General features: G+C 40.4%; 1 protein-coding gene across 1 annotated transcript in view; it reads right to left on the bottom strand.

The window, feature by feature from the left end:
* The window catches only part of hs6st1a (heparan sulfate 6-O-sulfotransferase 1a), a 70,816-nt gene that overhangs the window by 9,885 nt on the left and 41,156 nt on the right, over nucleotides 1-19,775 (bottom strand). Inside the window, exon 2 of the mRNA XM_044143691.1 lies at nucleotides 189-411. Within this exon, the coding sequence (XP_043999626.1) occupies nucleotides 189-411 (223 nt within the window). The remainder of the gene's footprint in view (nucleotides 1-188; nucleotides 412-19,775) is intronic.

Genomic DNA, 19,775 nt, shown 5'->3' with positions numbered 1-19,775 from the left:
CCAATTTTCCTGAGAAATCTCATTTCCTGTGTCGTCATCTTCAAGTGAAACCAGCTGCAGGTGCAGGTTAGCAGGTCATAAATCATGCAACAACTCCCACCTCCTGGACCTAAGCCTGTACCGTGTTTGTTTTTATTTTTTGCGTTGTTTCATTATGCGTTGTTATATTATAGCTAATTGCTGCGAACCTGTCTGTTGTTGGCCAGGTTGTACGGACAGTCCATGAACTGCTGCAGCGTGCACCCCGACCAGTCGGAGCCTTCGTAGCAGGAAGGCAGCTCCTCAGGCGTCGGGGTTCGGCCGTCACACATGTGCAGGGAGGTTTTCCACGTGGCTCCCCTCTGCACGTGCCTCCACTCACTGAGGTAGCGGGACACGGGGTCCCTCAGCAGAGTGATGTAGTAAAACTTCCTGTTTGGTGACAAAAAGGAAGGGAAGACGGAGTGGAGAAGACACAGGTAAGAATTAATTTTCATAAAACATTGAAAGTGACATGAAAGACATTCAGCTCAGGGTGCCTACAGAGCTTTTATGAGAAATGTTTAAAGTTTTCCCAAATTCAAATCTTCAGAGTTCCTAGTAATTTTCAATACATTTTATAAATAAGGTGAAATTTCTACAGGAGAACCAGGAGGAAAGGGTAAGTAGATGGACAAATGAACAGACGGACTGACAACATGGGTGTACTGACAGATCCAGAGATGGAGAGATGGATGCAACAGTTAGAGAATGTAATAAGAAAAAAGTCTGAAAATGTAAAACCTTAAATTAAATTCCAGACTTTTCTGACTGGAAGGATTAGATGATTCTGATCATGCAAACAACTAACCTTGACCACAAAAAGTGAAGAAAAGAAGGATTTTACTTAAAAATCAGGAAACTTATAGACAACCCTCCCCATCCTCTTCATGAGACTGTCATAAACAAAGTGTCTTCAGTCAGAGGATTCTTCAAATTCAATGCAATACAGACCGCTACAGAAATCCCTCCTAGCCACAGCCATCACCTTCTACAATAACTCTTTAATCATATGAGTCACAACAACATTTAATTTCCCCTTGGAATCAATAAAGTCTTTCTGAATTTGATTAGTTTCTCAATTGTATTGAATCAAGCAGTTTCAACAAATTAAGTTAAAACCACAAAGACCACAGAAACGTCTGCCACAAAAACAGATGTAATTCCACCATTAGCCATGTGGAGGCACTGTTTGCAAGAGTTTACATTGAAAGTCCATTTTCCACCAACCCAACTCCAAGCACAGAGACTCATATGTCTCATATGTTATGTTTATTTAGCAGAAACTGCTTTCTGATGCAGAAAAAGCGTGTGTCTGGAAGACAGGAAGTGAAAATAAAAATGAAATGAGCAGGAAGCGGAGGAGGAGAAGGAGAAAGAGGACAGAGTTGATGCGTATCGCAGTGGATCGACTCGGCATCCGAGAACCACCCCGCGCAGGAAACAGAAAGTTGCCGGCATACGCACACCTCCCTCTGCAGCGCGCATCTCCAGGCTGCAAGGCTCGGTGTCTCCAACACCCTTCCTCCTGCTTCACACTGGCGTCGAAACATTACGTCTTCCTCAGAGAGATGACTCACGCGGCATCCGAGATTCGGATGGGACCGCTTCTGTGGCGTATGTGTGAGAAGTAATGGTGCGTGGGACGGGCTCGATATCTCTCTGGGGGGGAGAAGGGACACTCCCACTTGAGCGCAGACCCTTCCAGGTCCCAACACTCACGCTAATTACTGCGGTCCAATCAGTCAAGCATCCTCATTAGCGACGCACGCATAGAGCTTTAATGTGGATTGGTTATGTTTGAGTATGAGATCGCCGGCTCTGACTTTTCTGGGTACAGGATGAAGGCCAGGAAGACGCTGCCCTCCTTCCCTGCACGCAACAGGTCCAGAGGAATGTTTGGAGAGGGAATTTTTTGTGCTGACAGGACTCGATGTAGTCTATCGGCTTACACAAGCAGACCTCCCCTCACACAAACAAACAGACAGACTCTATATGCTTTCAACGCTACAGTGCCTAGGACGTCTTCATATTTTCTTACATTACAACCACAGAATTGAACGTATTCTGGATGCAATAACTGCGGAATCGGATTGAAAATCATTCATGGTTTGTTGAGTTTTACTTTTGATAATCATTGCAAGTGTTTACCAGGTTATACAGATGGTAGCTAAAACAGAGTTCATTATGTTTGGAATATAACTCACGGTTCATTCAGATTTATCAGAAACAAAATTTCAAGTCCTACAACACGCTATTAAGGCTTAGACTTTGAGTAGGTCATTCTAAAACATGAATATGCTTTGAATGAATATTCACACATCCACAATCATAACATTGTGGATGTGTGAATAGTCTCAACTGAAAGTGAACTTTTAGGAGGTTCTTTTAACAATGGCTGTGTTGCAGTTCTTGGATAAACAGAACATTCATAGATACACAGCTAATTCTTATTCATTTCAGCATATTTTCTTTTGGCTGTCATTGGTTCTCTCCTCATCCCAACCAGCCACACCTTTGTCTGTGAACACTTGTAAAGCTGAATGCCACATTAAGGAGTTTGCTAGGGTGGAGTGCCTTTTATTGTAATCCTAGTTTGCTTCTGTTAATCTTTAGTTAGGAAGGTGAGTTACTATCATTTGGTTTATTTGTTTTAAATAGGTAAGCCAGGCTTTTACATTTCAAGATGGGTCATCTTCATGTTATGATCTGGTCACCCAAAGACATATCAGAAAGTGAACTCTGCTTACTAAATAGGCGACTTTCAGCAAGCAACTGGTTGCACTGGATTTTATATGTGGGTGTTCGAGTAAAGAGGATTGAAACTCCACATGCATGACTTTGTGTTGGTCTCTCCCATATAATCCATAGAAAAATGCAATGATGTTTGTTCTCGGAACACGATGAAATGCGAAAAAGCAGAAAAAGAGCGACACGCAAACAGTAGCCGTTTCTCGGTATTGGGAACAAAAAAAAAAGATTGGGTAGATTCTGGTCAGAGCTATTCCTGGAAGCAAAATAAACCCCAACCTGATTTGGCATGAGAGAAGGCTTGATCCATACAAATGAAACAAATGAAGTAGCGGCAGGGGGATCACGGACAATAAAACGACTAAAGCTTCAATCCGGTGGCAGCTGGGAGATCCCGGACAGCCAGCCTAGACGGACCCTCAATCCCCGACCATAGACACGAGTTTCCAAACTCCAAATCCCATCAACCTAAACCTAAAATCCCATCCTACTCCCCCCTTCCTCTCCATGTCTAATAATAATAAATAAAAAAAAGCCCAGCCGAACCGGAGCCTGGAGGAGAGGGGGGGGAGGGGATACATTATGGAGATTCCTATGATGACATTATCAGCATTCTTAACACTCCCCAGAGTGCCATGTGTGTTTGTGTGCCAGTTCACGAGCCTGCTGTGGGTTTCATAGCAAGAATACGCCTATTAAATCAGTGATGACATTTCCTCCCCTCTTGGCTCCCATTCCACAAAAAAAAGAGGAAAAAAATAAAAAATCATGGTGCTGTTTGGGCCTCGCTACACAGACTGGAAGAAAGCAAGAGAGATGGGAAGAGAGAGAGAGAGAGACGGTAAAAAACAGAGGAAGACAGGAAAAAGAAAAAGTACGAAGGAGGCGGCGGAAGAGAATTTCAATTAGTTTTTTCTAATACTGTGAAAGCAGTGAGGGCCCCGAGCCCAAGTGATTTATCAAAGTTATGGCTCTCACTATAATGAAGGCTCCGGCATATTACCACACAAAATAAATAAATAACATGCACGCAAACCCACTCACACACACGTAAGAAAGCAAGCCTCCCCGTCGTGTCTGCTGGGTCAGACAGACTGCATAGCCGGTGTCGTGGAGGCTTTCTCGCATGGGAAAGATCTAAATGTCTGGCCTTGGACGTAGATCCCTTTGTAATGAGGTTTTAACCCACAAACATCCACTCGCTCACCAGGAAAGTCTGCTCCCAATCACACAAACACACACAGACACACACGCATTCACACACATTTCCTCCTTGAAAGGTGGCGGAGCGTTACAGCAGATATTTTACCACGGCGACAGGTGATGTCGCCTGTCAATTTAACCTCAAAGCAAATACGCAGCACTCTTTGAGTCTCACTGTACAGATTTAGGAACATCAGCGTCTGGCTGAGCACGGGAATTTGCAGTCGGGGCACAGCACCCTGTATCGCCCTCTCCCAGACTATATTTACGTGCCGCACATTTTTCATTAAGTCTCCCAAGAAAAGAAAAAAAAGAATAAATAAACTAAATAAACGCAGAGCACCAGAGCAGCATAAATTCTCACATCAAATATCAAAAGAGTGCGTTCATTGGTTTATTGATTCAACCCATCAGACTAATTGTGTGAGGGAGCTTGAAGGAAACAAAATCAAATCTTTGTTTAGGTGTTATGAGGCTGTTGTCTGGAGCTTTGCCAAGCTGGAGCAGAGAAGACAACTGTTTTCGCTTTTGTCTCACTTTTTCTATTTCTTATTCCTGCTGATCATTTTTTAATGAATTCGGCACCGACAGTGTAAGCATGTCATGGCGCCATTTAGAGCAAAAAAGAAAGAAAGAAAAAAAAACTACGCATTTCAGGGCTTTTTGCCCTCCTTCTCTCACCAACCCATGCACCTTCTATGTGTTGTACAGAAGTGAGAATTAGTTGCTTCTGTGCTTTGCTTCTTTCATCATGGGCATTAATACCGTAAATGGAAAAAAAAGTAAAACACTATAAAAATTGCTGAAGAAGTTTTGGTGGTGCCTAGGGCTGGGTCTTAAATTGTTTCTAGCAATTAATCAAATTGTCTGTTTTTGAAGATTTAATTTTTGAAAAATAATTTTTTTTTTCCTCACAAATGCACTCCGTGGGTTTCATAGAGCCCAGTGATGTCAGTCCGCCTAAAGCCGTCCATCTTTTTTGACAAGTGTGTTTTTCACCGATCTATTTACTTGGACTTTGAATTCAAGTTAGTCAAATTAGGGATGAATGAAATAAAATCCAGTTTGTGAAAACTATTTCTCTCTACTGTAATTTCTTTTTAAGACAAAAAACACAATGGATTAAAGTGAAAAATCAAAAAAATCCAAAATTTTATTTTTAAAACATAATCGCAATGATGGAGTTTAAACACCATACGGCATTTTAAAACACTGGTTCTGGCCCAATATACATCAGATTTAGTTTTGACCAGTCACTGGTTAACTTCCTACCTTTGCAATTAGCTAACTATGAAATATTGGGCCTTTATTTTGAAGGAAAACCAGCAATCACTTTTTATCACTAGCATTTTGTTGTTAGGAATCTACTTCTGCAATAGCCACACTAAATTAAAGCTTTAAGGAGTAAATTAACTTTATTTTTGAGGTCAATCAGTTTTACCACGGGATAAAACAAGGATTTGAATTGTTAACCTAATGTTTATATTACCCATTAAAAAGTGAGACTCCCATTTTGAAAAGTGGTTGAGGTTTAGTTAAGTTAGATATTGGAGACAGATCTGGCATGTAGCAGAGTTAGCACCTTTCGTTGCTAACTCAGCTAGTAATGAAAGTCTAGAGTTTATTTCTTCATTATGTGTTTAAACACCAGACACGTGAAATTTTATACAACTATATATGCTACTATCGAAATTGTTAGATAATTTCTCATACCTGCATTGAATTTCACATGCACCGAAAGCCATATTTAATAAAACTTGTGGCTGTTTGTCAAACTCTGATTTTCCTAAAATAAAATCAGAGTTTATTGGATGTTTTTGCTTTATTTTTTGGCTGGAAACTTTATTATGATTTTGTTTAAAAAATTGTGATCACAAAGGGCGGATTAAACAAAGCCTTCCCATGCACCGAATCGCTCTCCATTCATCGCAACGTTACAGACGTTACCTGTAAACACCTTAAACATAAACGGCAAAAGCTTTAACACAAGAATTGCCATGACCAGCCTTTTAATGCCAATGCAGCTCATATTTTACAACGACCGTGTTTATGTGATGTGTCTGAGCGTTATCAAGAGGAAACACACAGCAGCTGGTGCTGTTGTGGTCCCAGAGTGTCTGGAGAAAATGATCCAGTTTCCTGTGGGCCACAAATCACCAGTTTTACCACGTCTCTTTAACCTCACTTTCCTCCTGCTTAAATCTTTCACCTTCTCTCGTTAGACCTACTTCAGTCCGTCAAAGCTTCGTCTTATATTTGAACCAGAGGTCTGGAACCATAACTACCATGGTTCAATAAATATGCAAAATGAGTCAATTTTACATGAAATCGTCCCTATTTTTAAACTAAATGTAGCTTTACATGAAGCAACAAGGGAACCAAAGGAAGCACAGCTGCTGGTTGAGAGCTGCAATACACTAGAGACAGAAAAATCTATGCTTCCTAAGGCAACTCAGGAGGAAAAAAAACAAATAAATTAGAGACCTTAAATAAAAGGTTATGGCTTGTACACATTCTCATGTAAGCACCCAGACACACAAAAACAGAGACGCCAACTGCACCCTGCTGTGCAGAGCAGCTATGATTTATTAATAGTCCACGGATGTTTGTTGAAACCAGATCTGCTCGACAAAATAGATTTTTTTTTTTCCGCCTCTAAAAATGGAACCTGGACTCAATCGAAACAGGAAAAGAAAGTAAAAAAAAAAACAACAATGAGGAAGATACAGGTTTATCACCTGAATACAAAAAGTTTAAACAATGACATTTGCACAGGGGGAGAGCAATAGTGCAAGTGCTGAGCTACGAGTGGAACAAAATAAAGTCCAGAGAACACAGGTTGAAGGATTTTTGCAGAAATATACTAAAAAAAATCTGTGGAAACTGAGAATAATGACATAATTATAAGGTTCAGTGTCACTGTGGTAAAACTTCTCAAACATCTCCTTTGAGAAATCCATTAAATTAGAATCAGACTGTAAACAAGCCCCGACCCAATTTGTGAGTGAAGTCTCCTTGTTGGGTTTTAAGGACTTGTGTGTCTCCACCCTGTATTCTGAGACTCGGATGGATCCAAAGTATGCAACAGAATGTTAGGAGAAAATGCGCAGCGTGTCAGAACATGAAGCTCAGCAGACAGTGGCGAAATCCTTCCTCTTTTCTCTATTTGCCGTCAACACACCAGCTAAGAGAGTACAAACATCCACCATCTCTGTGAAAATGACCCCTCATCACCAAACCTCACCCTCTGACCTCCTTCCTACTTCTGTGTCCTTTCCTCTGAATACATTTCATCTTGAGCAGCTCTGGCTCACAATGATTTCCTCAGACGGACAGAAACAAGTCGTTCTCTAAGTTCTCTAACTAGGTCCACCTAGATGTATTGCCTCTCCGTTTGCTAGCTGATCAATAACAGCCTCAGGATCCAGACTGGCTGCCTTTGTAATGTGGACCTAAAGCATTGAAGACATGCTATAACAGACGGGGGCAAAAGACAGACAAGGGGTTAGAGGGCTGGGAGTGAGAGGAGTCAATGTTGTGATGAAGTGGGGAGATCCAAATGGGCGTAAGCAGAGCGATGTTCTGGTTAAACATGGAGACAGCAGTGGACATTTTTCATGTTTTAGCTGAAAGCAGGAAGGCTTTAAGGTTAAGCAATTTGTTTCACCCAACCAGAGTTAATTAAAATAGACATCAATGTGTGCCACTGCAGGGATCTTTTAAATAGAACAAAACTTTATGTAGCAGCAAAGTTGGTATTATCACTATGATTAATTAATCTGGCAAATTGCTATAGTTTAGATTATAACTTGAAAAACATTGAAAGCCTAAAATAATACTTATTGTGTTGACAATACCCTCTAAGCCAAAAGAACAGAAAACTAGAGATGTGTCCATTATTGGACCAGAGATCGGATTCTGCCATTTTCCCTTGATCCGCTATGAATGAATGAATTAAGCACTGAAACTTCTGGATTTTCAACACATATGCTCTCGTGCAACTTTGATGCACTTTTTTTTCTTTGTATATTTAACAAGAATTTGACATGTTAGAGAAATATTTGTGTAATTTTTTTTTTATTTTTTCCCCTCCAGGGGGTCCTTTTTGTGGGCTCTAGTGACCCTTATATGACAGCAGGCTGACAGGAAAGGGGGAAGGAGAGGAAGGAGAAGACATGCGGCAAATGTCGTCGGGTCCGGGAATCGAACCCATGACGGCCGCGTCGAGGACTCAAGGCCTCCAAATGTGGGTCGCGCTATCCCCTACGCCACCACAGCACGCCCATATTTGTGTAATTTTGACTTCAAAACTGCTACACATTAAAGGATGTTTCTCTTAAATGTTAGAATCCAATGTTAGAATCTTGGTCACCTTCTTGACTGAATCAGAAGGTCAGACCCAAAACTTTAGAAATGGGTTTCAAAATAGATACTCATCCTAATGCAGGCCTCTAACTACTTCATTTAGATTTACACTCATCTGCTTTCCTTGAGTGGCTTGTTCTTTATTCCTTCCCATTTTGAAAAGTGACTAAGAGAAATAGGACTCTCTCTTGTTGTATTGACATTGTAGATTACTAATTAATTTTTTTCTCAGATAATTTTAAAAAGTAAAGCTTAGCCGTCAAGATTATACAATAAATATGTAATATGTTTTATATTGTTAAATGTAACACTGACTTAAAACAATAAAAAATATATGTAAGATGAATAAATAAACAATTTATTTTGAAGCCTTTTTCACATTTTAAAACACAGATGCTAACTATTTGTTTTGAATGAGAATATTTTTTTTTGCCTTTTAAACAAGACACTTAATATTAAATAAAACACTGTTTTTATCTTATCTAACAATTAGCTTCCCTTTTTTTAATGTGGTTAAACAGAACAGGAAATTACAACTTTAGCTAAGACTTTTCAGCGTCAGGCGTTTTGTTTATGGGTCCCTAAATGAGCCTCCTTCCCCTTTAGACAAAAAAGTAATTAATTTCAACCCAAGACTGAGAATGTCCAGAGCCCCTGCAGGCACCAACAAAGTCTTCATGGGTGCACCTCTCTGCATGTAAGGTATTCCCACCCAAAAAAAAAAAAAAAAAAAAATGCAAGTTGACCGTGGAAGCAGGAGTTGCCAAGCAACCATAACTAAAAGAGCGTGTGAAAACTTAGCTTATGCCATGAGCGCAAGATAACAACACGGCTCACTGCATTTCAGCGCAAAAGCCTCCTTTGCGTGATTACAAGTCGGAGCAGAGCAGCACACGGGGGGAAAAATGTACGTCGGATGGAAACGTGGCCGACAGTTTGTTGTGGGGTACAGTTCAGGATCGTGCAAAAACAAAGTGAGGCCAGGAGAGAGTGCGAAAGGGGGAGGGAATCCCCTGAGTGCAAAGCTATGTACAGCAGGAATGCCTGGCCGCCTGTTCTCCCATGTAACTAGACTGGCAAGAGCCCAGATAGCTGTCTAACAGAGAGTGAGAGGTCGGCAGGGAATAAGATGGATGTGCTGGAAAGGGGATTTCACAAGTATTCACCCATCATAATTCAGAAGTGTTTTTACAGTTTTAAATTGAGTGTCCCGGAAAGGGCTGGAAAAAGTGACAGCATGACAATACATCAACTGGCTATATCCATTTCTAAGCTGTGAGGAAGTTTGTCACAGCATTTAGAATGATGGTGTTGATTCATTTTCTGTGAAATAGCAGAAAAAAATGAGATGTTTAAGGGAAAATATCTAACCTTATCCTATCTACTCAAAAAATCTGACTTCTTTCCACATTCTGTAAGAAGACGGTGAGAAAAACAGCAATCACTGTTGAGTAACTACACAAACCTTTTACAAAATATTAATTAAATTTTTGTCGCTATGACAAAGGTACACGAAGTGTCGGAAAAGCAGGCATTGTTAATGTTATTTTGGAGGCTCTGACACAAGCAGTTTTGCAGAACTTCCTCATTACCTCGAGCAGCTGTGCACGAGAATGCAAACGTACACACCAGTGAGAGAGGACACAGACTGTGGTCTGTATCCAGCCGGTTCTGTAATGCAAAGACAATGTGATCCCTGATAAAACCCATGTGATAAAACTGGACATGGATCAAATTCACATCCAATCGCTCATGCATTGGAGATTGGAAATGAAAAAAAAAAAAAAAAAAGAGGCCTGTAAGACTGAACTTAAACAAACGCGTGCAATAGTACCTTGTCGGTCTGTTGTGCATCTGCCTTGTGTTTTGTCAAAACTCGCCTATGTTGTTAATTTATTACCTGTTTTTGAGGAACGCAGCAGAAGGAACTCGGAAGTGCATAAAGGTGTCAACAAAAACCAGCTGCGCCCTAAGAAGGAAAAAATGACTCAAATAAACTGTAAAACTAAAAATATTTTCAAACAGTGCAAACACGAGGAGCCGTAATGCATGGCTCCAATTAGAGGTGGAAGAAAACACATCTGATCCTTCTCTGCCACCGAAGAACACTGATTAATATTTCTCTCCATTGTATGCGTTGAAACCCTAGAGGACAAATTCAAAAATGGATAGTCTACATCACTGTGCGCTGCTGGGTTAATGAGATACAAACCGTCAAAAGTATAAGTATAAACCCCATCTTCACTTTCTTCACAACTTGTATACGTGCAACCAGGTTGGAAACAAAACTTTGCACTATTTATGGGATCTTTTTTGTCATCCAAAGTTTTCTTTAATAATAAAGGTCCCAACACCTTTTAGTTCAAGAGTTTCCTTCTGTGTTAGTGAGTGTTTTAATATTTAACTTATATTCACATTGCAGCCTGCTGATTTACATTGTGAAATGCCAAAAGCAGCTTCAAGCCCTTGAAAGTCACCAATGTTTCTATAATCTAATACACCTGAATCAAACGGCTGATACAAATGGTTAAGTTATCTCCTTGGCCTGTCACCAGTCATTCTTTTGGTTAGGGTGTGATGGAAGAGAGACGCAGGACAATGGTTTCTGGGCACTGATCCTAGGAACCAGGATCAGTGCCCAGGCCGCATAAACTGCCTGATTTTTTGTTCTACACGTGACCACAATCTCATGTATTTGCTATAAGGAGCAAGATTTTCAGACGGAAACCTTTTCTTTCAAAGGAAATGTCCAGAGCTGGCTCAGATATCACAAAACCTCATGGAAGGATGTGTTTTTGTTTTGGGCAACAATTTCAAAAAGGTATTTTTGCTCAGAAACAACACAGGATAGAGGAGGGTGTCATGTCAGCAATAAAACTTGATGGTGGTTTTTCAGATGGAACAGTTTATTAAAAAAAATAAAATATATATATATATATATATATATATATGTATATATATACCATCCAGTTTTGACCCAAAACCTTCAGGTGTGTGTGCTGGAAAGATGACGATGGATTTCATTTTCCACGATCAAATTGAGTCCCACCGTTAATTCGAGAGGAAGACTGAAGTTTATCAACAACCTAAGCTGATCTTGGAGCTACACTGGACAGAAAAGCTGTAGAGGCTCCAGATTGGAGTGGGCAAACGCAATCAAGTGAAGATATGGGATGTTGTTTATTTTTTTTTATTCATCCAAAGGTGTTTCAACATGGTGTTAATTAGGGAAGGTAAATCAGTGTGTCACTTGTCATTATTATGAACTTATATTGTGATTTAAGGAGTAAATGATGCTGTTTGACTACCAAAAACTGTCAGGATCTGTGCCATTGTTAATGTTTTTCATCTCTTGGTTTCTTGAAAGGACCAATAAATACCAATCTATATGAAAATGTGAACAGAGGCAGTTATTATGTGCCATTTAGTAGTTATTACCTTCCACTGAGGGCGGAAAATTTTTAGAATACTTTTATTGCGTCACAAGTATTTTAATTTTTTTGACTGATTTGTTGGTTGTTGCAGTTGATTTTACAGGATATCAAACTATATATATAAAAAAATGCCAATCATAGACTTTACATCTCAGAAATCTAGCATTTTATCAGCAGTGTGCAGACTTTTTAAGAGTCTCAGTATTTGCTATGAGATGCAAACAAAAAATGCATGCCAAAACAAATTTGTCAAAGCTTTTTCTTGTAATTATGCTGAGAAAAGAACCAGAAGCAAGAAGCAGCAGGTCGTTTGAGTGAACAGAAATCCACCTGACATCCCAGAAATCCCCTCCACCCGGCATCATGTTCATCTGTCTCCTGTAGCTGAGGTCAAAGCAATCATTTTGCAAACACGCCGACATGTGAGTATGCTTTACGCACACCGCCACACCCAGTCCCCTCTCGCACACACACCTGCATGTCATGACATAATCCTTGCCGTAAGGGGCGATGACAGATTTTCTGGAACATCCGAATAGCTCGCTTAGTGCGAAGAGGGGAAACTATCAAGAGAAAAGGGGTGAGAAATAAGGAAAAGGAGGAGACACGATGTGGAGTTTGGGGGCAATTAAAAGACTGGGTAACGAGGCTAATGAGTAGACAGGTGGCCCTATTACAGAAGCAGCCGAGCACACTCATTAACACGCTGAAACTCACAAAACCTTCCCTGTGGCTGGGATTAATGTGTGTGGGACCCTTTATTTCCCCCGTTGATCAGTCGTCATGTACGAGACAGAAGGCAACAGGGTAGTTTCTGTGTCTTCGCTTTGTGTTTGAGTGCAAGACTTGAAGCCAGAGTGTGAAATTGGACAGATGAAGCAGTTCAAACCTCCCCGCCACACACACATACACACACATGCGCAGATACAAGGTTAGCCTCCTCAATGCTCTCTTGCATCTATATTTCCATGTGTGCTTAAGAGTAAGCACTTCCATGTAGAAATAAACAAGATAATGAGATCTTGCTGAGCCAGTAACTGTTGTGGATAGCATGCGAGAGCCTCAGAGAGAGGAAAAAGACAGCAGCAGCAGAAGTAAGGTTTTTTCCCCCCCTTTTGATGAGAGTGCATTTTCAAGGTAATGTCAAGAGTTTTCTGGGAAAAGAGGGAAAATGGTAACTGTAATTATGTAGATAAGTTGGAATAAGGGTTGTTTTTCATAGCAAGAGAGATGCGCACATGCAGCAGAAACAAAACAGGAGATGCACATGAGGATATCTTTTGAATTTAACTGGAGAAAGGCCCAGAGGTGGCAAGGTAAAACAGAGAAGTAGCAGAGAGGTGTGGTGGTGAAGCAGGGAAAACAATGCGGGGATGGGAGAGCTGACGGTTAGAACAGCCCGTTGACATTTGAGGGGTATGTCTGCATATGAATAGAGCTTGTATGGAGAGTGGCTGTTATTATCGTTAGACACAGAAGTGGGGGAAGAAGCCCAGTCAGTCAGTGAAGCATCCAGGATGGGGAGAACGGCTGCAGGCTGGATTGTTGTTGTCCGGTTCAGGAGTGACAACTTCAACCCCAGGGAGCTGGATAGTGACAATTGGCTCTTTAGAAATAGAGGGGGGGAAAAGTGTGATGGGAGAGGCTTGCATGAGGTTTGTGTGTGCTTGTGTGTGTATATAAGGGCTTCTCCAAGCCCAATTAAGTCAGACTGCATGTCAGAGGTCCGTGCCAAACATGCCCCACCTGTTTAGAGAGGGCCAAGGGGCTAATGAGCACACCCTGGAGGGACGGAATACCATGAGCAACACATAGAGGAAAATGGAAGAAAATTCCAGGGAATTAAAAAGTAATAATGACACTCCTTGTTCCTCCTCCCTCCTAGATAAGCCAAATGCTTTTTTCACTCTGTAAAATGTGACTATATTGGCTGCTGCAGTTTCCTGTGTGGTGTTGTCATGTGACCTATAGAAAGCACTTCTGTGCAGGATCAGCCGACGCCGTTGAAACAAGAGCCATTAGGACTTTCAACAGTCTAAATAAACAGCTGAATGTATAAAGCAAGACAATATGCAAGTTAAGTTCCTGCACAATTAACTGGAGACGAATTATCAACAAGTCAAATCAAAACAGTGAGTGTACGTGCTAACATTAGCATCTTGCTGTTCACGCAGCAAGATTAAGATATAAGTTAACTGAATAGCACAGTTGTACGATTCGATTCAGATAAATTTAAAGAAACAAACTGAGCTATATTCCCTGAAGATAATGCTTTGAATTATTGCTATATTATGACTAAAAACCTAGTTAACACGTAGAAGCATCATTTTCACAACGCTCTACAGAGAAATTCAAAATTCAAGTACAGTGAACCCTCGTTTTTCGTAGGGGTTGCGTTCCGAAAAGAACCCGTGATAGGCGAAATCCGTGAAGCAGCATTGCTTTTAACAAATAGAACGCTTTCTTATAAATAACTACAGTAAAATTATCATTTTAGTCATCAATACGAAGGACAGTAGGACAAGTTGTGACGCGTATTTCACTGTTCCTCTGACTGTGACGCCGTGGCCTCACAGTCAGAGGCCGCGTTGTTGCTCTTTCTTTCTTCTGGGCAAAAACATTTACCAAAATTTGCCAAGCTGTATTACGTATATTTAAATACTGTAAAGTTATTGGCACACAGGTAGAGAAGAAGAGCGGAGACTATTAAGCCAATCAGGACGCAGAATACAGTGCATTGTGAAAACAGACCGCACAAAAAAATCCGCAAAGTAGTGAAAGGTGAACCACGTTACAGCGAGGATTCGCTGTATACTTGGGGTGAATTCAGTCCACTTAATTTGAACTCTAGTTCGTTTGCCTAAAGTTTGTTTGGGGAGGCGTGAATGCGCAGTCAAACTCTGATACTGACCAAAAACGTGAACTCTGGTCCAGTTGGGATGGATATGTGAATGCCAAGTGGACCGAAGTGCGCTTCAAAAGCAGGAAGCGGATATTGGCGCACTGCATTCTGAGCCAATACACAACCAAATCAAATGCACATGTCTAGCGCTAGAGGTAGAAATGGCTCATGGTATTTCGCCGCGGCCCATGGAGTAATCCTACAAAGCTAAAATCTGATGCTACTCCATTTTCATTTACATTTCGTGAAGAAGGAAGGTATTGCGTGGTTTCCTTTTCCACCACTGGCAAATGGCTTCTTCAATAAATCTGATTAGCATCAGATACACAATGAATCTTGATTGGAACATCCCTGCTTTTCAATCTTTGGTTTGTGTAGGGCTTAAATGCACAAACTGAAACATAAATCTAAATGTGAGCTCTAAAAGATACTGATAGGTAGATTTCCTTTGTGTTTTAATATCTTTACCGAGACAGACCTTTGAATATGCAGCTATGGCTTCTGAGGTGCGTCACAAGGTTTTGACAGCTAAATTTAGCGTTTGTTATCATAAGCACCACAGAATACAGGGAAGATACATGTGGCAAGGAAAGTTTACACAAGCACACAAAGAGCCTTTAATCAGACAGAAGAAAACAAGCAGCTAGGAAAATGAAAACCAGAGATGGCCGGAGAAGCAGGGGAGAAAGAAGGAGCACCCATAATGAAATTACAGGAGCCAAATATTGTGCAACAGGAACAACAACAGTTTTCAAGACAGAATGTCTCTGTGTTCGGAGTGTGTATATGAGTGTGTCTCTGTGAGACCCTGTGTGTGGGTACAGGGTAAAAGAAGCCCATTGTCTAGCAGTGTAACACAAGCTCACAGCTTCAGATTTGCCTCCAATGAGCTGCGAGGCTGTGGCATCCTTCCTTCAATCCCCCTTCTGTCCTCCTTTCAAATGTGTTCAGGGACACTCAAGCCAGTCTCAAAGGAATAGTCTGACATTTAAAGTAATAATTGTTCTTTCTCAGAGTCAGGGTCTAATGTCAATATCGCATACATCCGGTAAACGTAAAGTTACAGTTAAGTGGGCTTAACGGAGAAATAGAATAGCTCAGAAATACCAAGAAAAGTCCAATCATTAGCTTTTTAATTTGTAAAACCACACCAGACTTCCTACATTTTTAATATTGCATTAGTGTGCAACAACAGATTTACAGCCAAAAAGACTAAATGCATCTTTTTATTGTCACCAGACATGGTCCAACTTATCTGAATTTAAATGATAGGGCTGAGAAATATCAGGAAAATGTACAATAACATTACTAAAAATTGAGAAGACAATTTGCTTATCTTTCTTTACTATTACATCATTTCTCCCACCCCTCTTTATAAGTGTTGGCATCTCAGCCACTAAAGATATGTTACCGAGTCCATCAAACTGACCAAATATTCAGCGATTGAATTCCTAACAGCGCAACTATAAAATACTGCCAAATATTGCATCTGAGCAGTTTACTGGTAGTGATACGTTTCACACACAGATATTCAAATCGTTATTATGATACAATATATTCTGCAGCACTAGCTGATACTATTTTTCGATTCAGGACTATTTTATGCAAACATTTAGCATTGATTATGTCCTCATGTTGTATGAATAATTCTAATTGCACTGACATAAGCTACAAGCTAAACCATCAACAAGTCCTATCAAAACCGAGAGCAAACGCGCCAACATTAGCCTAGCACCTCTTCCTTAAAACAATGCCAGCTGGACCGAAACATGAGTTTATTATCTTTAGAGATGAATAATAAAGCTATGTTTACTTAAGGCAGCTGTTGCCTGGCAATCGTAGTAGCTTTTTACAGCACATTTAGGAGGAATAAATGCATCCCGTCTTGGATAAACTCTTAAGTCCATGGCACTGATTTTATCCACCTTTAATGCAATATTTAATTGGGACTTAGTGGGGATTCCAAGATGAATCAAAACAGTAGCAATGTTAGCATGGTTTTCACTTCAGTTTGCGTACTGCTGCACTGACACAAAATTAATAATACAAATTTTATGATATTGACAGGTCTATTTCTTTCGTGTTTTAACTCTTGCCAATATTACGAATAAAGCAAGTGATGTCTGAAACCACTCAAATAAATATGCAGGTGACATTTTGCCCCTGTAAGATTTTAATAGCTGCTTTTATTCCTTACATGTTTGATGATCACACATTTACACTTGAGTCCCAGACTCAATCAACTGGCAGTCGCTAACCCACAAGATTAAGGCCACTGTGACAGACAGGATTTCAGACTACAGAGACAGGAGAACAAACAGAGAAACATCTAGCTACCATACACTAAGCCGCAAATTGTTACCGACTAGTGAAGAGGGGGGGGAAAAAGATAAGAAAAAATAAAAGAGGAAGAGAGGAGCCACGCACCATCTGTTGGCTACATATTGACTGGATGATTCAAAAAGGCTGTTAATTCTGCACAAAATCCAAATTTGAGGGCCGAGGATAAACCTGGACGATGTTAATCTTCAGGGAACTTAGAAAAGGGAAAGTGGAGAGAAAAAGCCTTATGGAGCAAACAGATTTTTAAAAAAGTGTTTGAATTTGATGTGAGCAAGCTTTCAGCAAAAGACGGCAGAGTTTGGTCAGCGACAAAATTGAATTAGATCTCCATTTAGCAGGGCTGCAGCAATGCACCGCTTGTTCAGGTTCTCCTATGAGCTCGGTTTTAAGCGATTGCAAATGACACCGGGAGTAATTGAAAAGCTTGCCACGGCCGCCTCCAAAGCTCCAAACCTGCTTTCCGAAAGTGGCATGGGAAAAGGCTGAGGAGGGAATCTGAAGAAGAAAAGTGAGGAAGACAAGGGCGGCGAGATTAGGGGGGGGTGGATTTTCGAGGGATGCTGAGCTGCTCATTGATATGACAGTTTGATTTTCTGGACTCTGATGGGAAGCGGCTTAAGAGAGCATCCTTCTATTATAAGGCCCCCTGACATCTAGCCTCTCCAGCTCTTCGCTCCCACCCTGCGCATGTGATTTAAAGTTGCTGCGTGTGTGATTAGAGCGCATGTGTTTTTACCATATGTGCGTGCGGGCGTGCGTTGGTTCCCCGGCAGATGCTCCCCTGAGTTTCCAATCTCGGAAAAACACGTGGAGGGAATGTGAAGTCAGAGCAGCTGTCGGTCTGGCAGCACTTCTAGTCAACCAAGCAGGATAAAACTTACCAACATCAACAGCCTGACATCTAGTAGGAGGCACTGCTTCATTAAGAATATGAAGCGTTTAAGCCTCAGTAACTATTTATGTTGTCACCAGCTATTAGAAATCCAACCAAAGAGTATATTTTGAGAAAAGTGAAGATCGAGCTGTGAGTTTTTAGTTTTTTTTTTTAGTTTTGTTTTTGCAAAGGACAGCAAATAACATGGAAAATCACCAGGAAAATATGAATTTCCCAACCACTTAAAAATAAATGCAGTGCAAGGGTCAAAGAAAACATTCCTTCAAGACAGAGCAGCCAAATCGGATACAAATACAGTGAATGCAACATGTGCTTTAAGCGTTTTAAAATGCCACATTCAGGGTTGGATTTAGAAGTTTAAGGGCCCCTGGTGCCCTTTTAAAAAAAAAAAAAAAAAAAAAGGATTTTACTAATAAAAATTACAATACATTAATACTATACATCATTAGGTGGTTTAAAACATCCCATGTGAGATGGCTCCATCTTAGTCCCAAAAATATGTAGTATAATTTAGAAATTATGATTTAGATATATGATTATTGTAATAGAAATGTAACAATAATAAAACTCCACACTTTATATGGGGTTATGAGTTTTATATAAAGAACAATGTTTGTAAAACATGACTTCATTCCTTAAATATCCTAAATCTTTGGGGTCGTGGGCTACTGTTTATAAAGTCTGACCCAAGTCACATCATACCATTAATTTCCATGTATTTATTACCAAGTAATCCGTAACTGAAGAGGAATAGGTTTTTTTTAGATATAAAAATCTCAAGTATGGCATACCCCACTCACTGACACCCTTAAATAAAAATCAGCGAAAACTGATTTTCTCCAGAAGCCACATATTGGGTGTAATTTTATGTCAGTATATTTCTGTGACGGTTTCAGAAATGTGTCAGAAAATACAGATGAACACAGAGCATCATGGAGACCAAAAAGAAAAGCAAGAAGAAAGTTCTGTAGAAATTTATGTCTGTTCAGGTGATAAAACACACGAATCACTGGTCACTGAACATCTCACACAACACTAATACACTTATCTTCTGAAAACACAGAGAGCAGCACAACTACAAAACTACCAAGACATTTATGCGTCGTAAAGCTGCAAAATATGAAAAAGCTCTGATTTTATTACTTTTGCAAGGCATAACAGCCCAGAAAAGGTATAAAAAAAATTTGTCTATGCCAGGGGTCTCAGACTCGCGGCCCGCGGGCCAACTGCGGCCCTCGGGACGATAGTTTGTGGCCCCCACCTTAATATGAAAGTTTAATGTTAGTGTGGCCCGCGGGCAGTGATGTCAGTAACGCGTTAATTTGTGACGCGTTACTGACGTCGGACCACTTTTTTCAGTAACGAGTAATCTAACACGTTGCTATTTCAAATCCAGTAGTCAGACTACAGTTACTTATCAAAATCATTTTTGCGTTACTATCTTCTTTTGTAATTTAATCGTATTTCCTCTACTCGTCTTGTCGAGTGACCGACGTCTCTATGCGACAGAAATGTAAACAATGGAGGGAGATGCGCATTTTGTTGGTGGAAAAACTGGAACTATTTTGAGATTCTGCTGCCAAGTCCGATTATTATAAACGGCTTTGGGCTTCATTTTTTAAAGTCGCTTGCCGATTTAATGAGCGGCGTGTTGCGCCTTTTTGGGCTCGTTTTTGAACGTGAAGTTGCTCATTTGGGTTTGGAAATAAGCAGAGACTCATAATAGCTAAATCCCAGAATTTGTTCGTCATTAAGGTAGTCTTACTCCATCTCTCCCTGTTCATCATTTCTCAGATGATCCGTCCCGCTGTGTCTTTGTTAATGTCAAGTTAATGTATTACCTCTGAATGACGTCGAGCTTCGC

This window comes from Gambusia affinis, linkage group LG16, assembly GCF_019740435.1.
Source record: "Gambusia affinis linkage group LG16, SWU_Gaff_1.0, whole genome shotgun sequence".
Lineage (NCBI taxonomy): Eukaryota > Metazoa > Chordata > Actinopteri > Cyprinodontiformes > Poeciliidae > Gambusia > Gambusia affinis.
This window is presented reverse-complemented; position numbering and strand designations above follow the sequence as displayed.